At 45.2% G+C, this 7,500-nt stretch overlaps 1 protein-coding gene across 8 annotated transcripts in view; it reads left to right on the top strand.

Annotated features, from left to right (window-relative positions):
* The window catches only part of mag (myelin associated glycoprotein), a 55,403-nt gene that overhangs the window by 47,314 nt on the left and 589 nt on the right, over positions 1-7,500 (top strand). For 5 of the 8 annotated variants that reach the window (XM_062029857.1, XM_062029862.1, XM_062029860.1 and 2 more), the window contains 4 exons: positions 1,313-1,412; positions 1,930-2,026; positions 2,243-2,296; positions 7,391-7,500. The exon at positions 7,391-7,500 is cut by the window's right edge and continues 589 nt beyond it. In XM_062029857.1, the coding sequence (XP_061885841.1) occupies positions 1,313-1,412; positions 1,930-2,026; positions 2,243-2,296; positions 7,391-7,500 (361 nt within the window). The remainder of the gene's footprint in view (positions 1-1,312; positions 1,413-1,929; positions 2,027-2,242; positions 2,297-7,390) is intronic. The other 3 variants (XM_062029863.1, XM_062029865.1, XM_062029864.1) reach the window with 3 other exon arrangements.

Genomic DNA, 7,500 nt, shown 5'->3' with positions numbered 1-7,500 from the left:
TGATGAAATCTTAACATTGCAACACATGCTAATACGGCCGGGTTAGATTAGTAAAGTGTAATTTTAAATTTCCCGCGAAATATTCTGCTGAAAACGTCTCGGTATGATGACGTTTGTGCGTGACGTCACGGATTGTGCAGACATATTGGGACAGCATTGTGGCCAGCTATTAAGTCGTCTGTTTTCGTCGCAAAATTCCACAGTATTCTGGACATCTGTGTTGGTGAATCTTTTGCAATTTTTTCAATGAACAATGAAGACAGCAAAGAAGAAAGCTGTAGGTGGGATCGGTGTATTAGCGGCTGGCTACAGCAACACAACCAGGAGGACTTTGAGTTGGATAGCAGACGCGCTACCGTGAGTACGCAGCTTTGGCTTCCAAACATTTGATCGCTTGCCCGTACGTGCGTGCCGCTATGTGCATGTCACGTACGTAACTTTGGGGAAATATATGTGCTGTATGAACTTTACGGAGGTGAACAGTACTTTGGGCTGTAGGATTGAGTGTGTTGTGCGGGTGTTTGATTAGTATTGGTGGGTTATATGGACGGGAGGGGGGAGGTGTTTGTTATGCGGATTAATTTGTGGCATATTAAACATAAGCCTGGTTGTGTTGTGGCTAATAGAGTATATATATGTCTTGTGTTTATTTACTGTTGTAGTCATTCCCAGCTGAATATCAGGTCCCACCCGCCTCTCACAGCATCTTCCCTATCTGAATCGCTTCCACTGCCCTCTAATCCTTCACTCTCACTGTCCTCATCCACGAATCTTTCATCCTCGCTCAAATTAATGGGGTAATCGTCGCTTTCTCGGTCCGAATCACTCTCGCTGCTGGTGGCCATGATTGTAAACAATGTGCAGATGTGAGGCGCTCCACAACCTGTGAAGTCACGCTACTTCCAGTACAGGCAAGGCTTCAGCGACCAAAAGTGGCGAACTTTATCGTCGATGTTCTCTACTAAATCCTTTCAGCAAAAATATGGCAATATCGCGAAATGATCAAGTATGACACATAGAATGGACCTGCTATCCCCGTTTAAATTTGAAAATTTCATTTCAGTAGGCCTTTAAGGTTAGCCGCATGTGGCCCCCGGGCCTTAATTTGCCCAGGTCTGCTTTAGGGGCTCCGTGTTGTTTGACCCATTTCACTTGATCAGACCTTTTCTAACATTCCACACTACAAAATAACACAAATATGTGTGATTCCTGCTGATATATTGGACCGATATTGGTATTGTACCGGAAGAAGAAAAAAGTTGTATCGGTACATTTTGAATTTGGATCATCACAACTCCTCCCTCCTTTGCAGAAAAGTACTTGATGGCCGTGATCGTGGGCACGATCGGAGGAGTGGCGGTCATCGCCTTCATCATCGCAGCAGTCCGATACGTCGGCCACAACAACAAGAAGTGAGTACGAAAGGGCAAACAATGGGAGATGTGAGGCAGAGCTAGTCTTGTTCGTCCAACCCCGGGAACACTTAAGCCTCGTCATCCATTCTAAAACATTTAGGAGTGAAAGTGAGGTTGTTGTATCTCAGAGCAGTCGGGGTCCGGCCTTGTCGGAGTCCTCGGACGTCCACTCTCTGACGGAGAGGACTAACTCTTATATTCTCAGGCATGAATTCCCGCCCTCACACTGCTTTTGTATCCGTGACTCACTAAAAACAACACAAGTTAACCAGGTTGCTTTGTTTTAGCCCAGTAATTCGGACCCCCCCTCCACCCCCCAAATTCCAATCTGCCCCGAATCAGACGAGTGCGACTAAACCCATCCAATTAACGACGCGACTCACATCCATAGCATAACCCGACGGAGCGTGTTTTAAAATGGATGCCCAGGCTTGGCGTGTCGCCCTGCGGTGGCGTCAGCGGAGTCTGACCATGTGACTCCGTCCCCCCCTTCCACCCCCCCTCCACCCCCTAGAGAGAATGGCTATCCTAGGCAGGACGTGGTACTGGAGAACCCCGCTTTGTACTACAGCGCGGCCAAGAAGGACAAACAAAATCTGAGGAAGAAAGTGGTGAGACATGCTGATGTTGCATGACCGTTCGCTCCTTGTTTTTGGGGAAAGTTACGAGTCGTGGAGTTTGTCAAATTGACCCCCCCCCCCCCCACCCATCCTCCAGTGCAGGCATCTCTCCCACTAGTTGACCTTTTGGAAACACTGTTTTCTCCTGCTTTCATCGCTTCTCTGCGTTTCTTCTGTCTCTTCTTTCTCTCCCTAACTCCTGCACAGCTTAAGACAGAGCTGTTGGGCTCAAAGTTTAACTCCATTCTAGAGGAGACCACGGTAAGGTTCCGAAAAGAAAGCCCGCCACACGCCGTTTTTTTTATTTTTTGGTGACGCATCCTCGCTTGCGTTTTCTGCACGCCGTTTGTTTTTCGCACCACCGTCTGCATGGCCGCCTCTCCACGGAGTTAAGTTTGTGCCTTGATTTTGAGGTCGCAAATGCAGATTTGTTTAGCACATTTTGCAAGCACATACAGTCGTGATCAAAAGTTTACATACACTTGTAAAGAACATAATGTCATGGCTGTCTTGAGTTTCCAATAATTTCTTCAACTCTTACTTTTTTGTGATAGAGTGATTGGAGCACATAATTGTTGGTCACAAAAACATTCATGAAGTTTGGTTCTTTTATGAATTTATTATGGCTCTACTGAAAATGTGACCAAATCTGCTGGGTCAAAAGTATTCGTACAGCAATGTTAATATTTGGTTACATGTCCCTTGGCAAGTTTCACTGCAATAAGGCGCTTTTGGTAGCCATCCACAAGCTTCTGGTGGAATTTTCTCACTGACTTGGGACCATTGCAAAATTATGTGCGTCCCAAAGTCACCAGCCTTGGCGTCACTATAGACAGCGATTTTAAATTTGACAAACAAGTCAATGGCGTTATAAAATCGTGTTTTTATCATCTTCGTCTTTTAGTAAAGGTAAAACCATTTTTATCTTTTAACCTTTTTGAACAAGTCGTGCATGTTTTTTATTTCAAGTCGCCTGGACTACTGCAATGCACTTTATGCTGGCATTAGCCAAAAAGCTCTCTCCAGGTTGCAGTTAGTCCAGAACGTGGCAGCACGACTTTTAACAGGGGCCAGGAAACGCGAGCATACAACCCCAATTCTTCGGAGTTTGCACTGGCTCCCTGTTCATTTTAGAATTGATTTTAAAACCTTGCTGTTTGTTTTTAAAGCTTTACATGGACTGGCACCTCAGTATATCTCGGACCTCATCCAAATTTACACTACTGCGTGCGCTCTGAGGTCCGAGAGCCAGCTCCAGCTCGTGGTGCCCAGGACGAGACTTAAAACCAGGGGAGACACGGCCTTCTCTGTGGTCGGCCCTAAACTCTGGAACACTCTGCCCCTCCATGTTCAAACTGCTCCCACAGTGGAGTGTTTTAAGTCCCGTCTTAAGGCCCACTTTTATTCTTTGGCTTTTAACACTACGTGAGTTGTGTGGTCTTCTGTCCTCTGTGTTTTTTTTTAATCAATTTTGATGTCTATTTTACTGTTTTAATTGGTTTTACCCTCTAAAATCGTTTTTAATCATATTTATTTTTTATATTGTTTTTGTATTGGTTTTCTATTCATTTATTCTTTGTTTTTATTCAGTCATTGGTGTAGCATAATATTGTTTTTAATATTGCTTTTAACATGGCTGTGCAGCACTTTGGAAACATTCTTGTTGTGTAAATGTGCTATATAAATAAAGTGGATTGGATTGGATTGGATTTTTGACCACTCCTCTTGACAAAATTGGTGCAGTTCAGCTAAAAGTGTTGGTTTTCTGGCATGGACTTGTTTCTTCAGCATTGTCCACACGTTTAAGTCAGGACTTTGGGAAGGCCATTCTAAAACCTTAATTCTAGCCTGATTATCCATTCCTTTACCACTTTTGACATGAGTTTGGGGTCATTGTCCTGTTGGAACACCCAACTGAGCCCAAGACCCAACCTCCGAGCTGATGATTTTAGGTTGTCCTGAAGGATTTGGAGGTAATCCTCCTTTTTTATTGTCCCATTTACTGGTTATTGTGGCCAAATAGCCCAAAAATTGAGCTGTTTGGCCACAATACCCAGCAATATGTTTGGAGAAGAAAAGGTGAGGCCTTTAATTCACCTAGCGTCGAGCATTGTGGTAGTAGTATTATGCTCTGGGCCTGTTTTGCTGCCAATGGAACTGGTGCTTTACAGAGAGTAAATGGGACAATGAAAAAGGAGGATTACCTCCAAATTCTTCAGGACAACCTAAAATCATCAGCCCGGAGGTTGGGTCTTGGTTGCAGTTGGGTGTTCCAACAGGACAATGACCCCAAACACACGTCAAAAGTGGTAAAGGAAAAATCAGGCTAGAATGAAGGTTTTAGAATGGCCTTCCCAAAGTCCTGACTTAAACGTGTGGACAATGCTGAAGAAACAAGTCCATGCCAGAAAACCAACACTTTTCGCTGAACTGCACCAATTTTGTCAAGAGGAGTGGTCAAAAATTCAACCAGAAGCTTGTGGATGGCTACCAAAAGCGCCTTATTGCAGTGAAACTTGCCAAGGGACATGTAACCAAATATTAACATCGCTGTATGTATACTTTTGACCCAGCAGATTTGCTCACATTTTCAGTAGACCCATAATAAATTCATAAAAGAACCAAACTTCATGAATGTTTTTGTGACAAAACAAGTATGTGCTCCAATCACTCTATCACAAAAAAATAAGAGTTGTAGAAATTATTGGAAACTCAAGACAGCCATGACATTATGTTCTTTACAAGTGTATGTAAACTTTTGATCGCGAACTGTACACGAAAATGAATTCAACGGAAACATGGATTCACCGGTAACAGAGTCAATAAAAGAGGACCAAGAGCAAGTTGGTGCAGCACGACCACACAGGTAAGTTGTTTTATTAATTCGGTTATTTGAACCTGAACATTTTATAAACATTGTGGTATAAAGTTTCCTGTATAATCAGTGTCAGAGCTTGGTCCGCATTGCCGGCGATAGGTCGGACCCGTTTCCAGTGAGGGTTGGACTCCGCCAGGTCTGCCCTTTGGCACCGATTCCGGTCATAACTTTTATGGACAGAATTTCTAGGCGCAGTCAGGGCGTTGAGGGGATCTGGTTTGGTGGCTGTAGGATTGGGTCTCTGCTTTTTGATAGTTAAAGTTAAAGTCCCAACGATAGTCACACACACACTACGTGTGGTGAAATTATCCTCTGCATTTGACCCATCCCCATGTTCACCACCTGTGAGGTGAGGGGAGCAGTGAGCAGCAGCGGTGGCCGCGCTCGGGAATCATTTGGTGATTTAACACCCAATTCCAACCCTTGATGCTGAGTGCCAAGCAGGGAGGCAATGGCTCCCATTTTTATAGTCTTTGGTATGAACTCACGATCTTCCAGTCTCAGGACGGACACTCTAACTACAAGGCCACTGAGCAGATTTCTGCAGATGATGTGGTCCTGATGGCTTCATCTGGCCAGGATCTTCAGCTCTCACTGAATCAGTTCGCAGCCGCGTATTAAGGGACTGGGATGAGAATCAGCACCTCCAAGTCCGAGTCCACGGTTCTCGCCCGGTAAAGGGTGGAGTGCCATCTCCGGGTTGGCGAGATCTCGCCCCATGTGGAGGAGTTCAAGTACCTCAGAGTCTTGTTCACGAGTGAGGGAAGAGTGGATCGTGAGATGCGATGCGGCGTCTGCAGTGGTGAGGACCCTGTATCGATCCGTCGTGGATTTACCAGTCGATTTACGTTCCCATCCTCACCCATGGTCATGGGCTTTGGGTTATGACCGAAAGGACAAGATCACGGGTACAAGCGGCTGAAATGTGTTTCCTCCGTCGGGTGGCCTGAGCTCAAAGGGAAGCCACTGCTCCTCCACATCGAGAAGAGCCAGATAAGGTGGTTCGGGCATCAGGTCAGAATGCCCCCCCCGAAAGCCTCCCTGGGGAGGTGTTTAGGGCACGTCTGATCGGTAAGAGGCCACGGGGAAGACCCAGGACACGTTGGGGGGACTATGTCTACCAGTTGGCCTGGGAACGCCTCAGGATCCCCCAAGAGGAGCTGGACATGGACAAAGTGAAGTGAAGTATATTTATATAGCGCTTTTCTCTAGTGACTCAAAGCGCTTTACATGGTGAAAACCCAATATCTAAGTTACATTTAAACCAGTGTGGGTGGCACTGGGAGCAGGTGGGTAAAGTGTCTTGCCCAAGGACACAACGGCAGTGACTAAGATGGCGGAAGCGGGGGATCGAACCTGCAACCCTCAAGTTGCTGGCACAGCCACTCTACCAACCGAGCTATACCGCCCTAAGTGGCTGGGGAGAGGGAATTTCGGGCTTCTCTACTTAGGCTGCTGCCCCCGCGACCCGACCTCGGATAAGCGGAAGAAGATGGATGGCTTAAAGCAGTGGTCCCCAACCACCGGGCCGCGGCCCGACCGATTGGCACAAGAATTTTTTATTTTATTTTATTATTTTTTTTATTAAATCAACATAAAAAACACAATATATACATTATATAGCAATATATATATATAAATACAATCTGCAGGGATACAGTCCGTAAGCACACATGATTGTATTTTTTTATGAAAAAAACAAAACAAAAAACCATTTTAAAATTTTTTTTTTTAATTAAATCAACATAAAAAACACAATATATGCATTATATATCAATATATATCAATACAGTCTGCAGGGATACAGTCCGTAAGCACACATGATTGTATTTCTTTATGAAAAAAAAAAATAAAAAAATCAACCCCCCCCCCCCGGTCCATGGAACAAATTTTTAAGCGTTGACCAGTCCGCAGCTACAAAAAGGTTGGGTACCACTGGCTTAAAGGTTTTTTTTGTACATTTGTCCGCAATTTAACGAGCGATCTAATTGGACACCAAACAGCCAATCAGAGCGTACAATTGTCCAGGTCTCTGATTGCCAAACATAATGCTGTATCAAAACTTGCGCGAGTGCAGAGAGAAAAAACTTGAAGGCGCAGAGGTTGGGAGAGAAGACGTAAGAGAGCAGAGTAATTATTGTGTGTTGTTATGAATAATAGCCAACATGCAGACACATCAATTAAGCACAAAAACAATTGTATTTTTCACTAGTTAAATTTCGTCTCAAAACGGCATTCATGTGCTTGCAAAATCCAATGTTCTGTGCTCAGAATCTTCCCCAAGGCACAAATATAACGTCATTCCTCATCGCTAACCCAAACTAACCTCACACATATCAAGTCTTCCTGTCCCACCAGTAACGCTACTACTAGTTTATTTGTCATGCTACTCTGTGGTCTTGGCTGGGGGCGCGGGTGGGTGGGGGGTTCGCCCTGGTGTCGGTCTCTGGCCGCTGATCCGTGCATTTTGTGCGCAGGGAGAAGACGGGGATTTCCACCCTGCGGGCTCTCTGGCAGGAATGGAGAGGCGAGAGCTGAACTACGCCGCTCTGGAGTTTGGTGGGGCCAGGCCCAGAGAGGGGGCCTC

The sequence above is a fragment of the Entelurus aequoreus genome, linkage group LG20 (genome assembly GCF_033978785.1).
Source record: "Entelurus aequoreus isolate RoL-2023_Sb linkage group LG20, RoL_Eaeq_v1.1, whole genome shotgun sequence".
Classification (NCBI taxonomy): Eukaryota; Metazoa; Chordata; class Actinopteri; order Syngnathiformes; family Syngnathidae; genus Entelurus; species Entelurus aequoreus.
The sequence above is the reverse complement of the archived record's forward strand: the minus strand, read 5'-3'. Positions and strand labels throughout refer to the sequence as shown.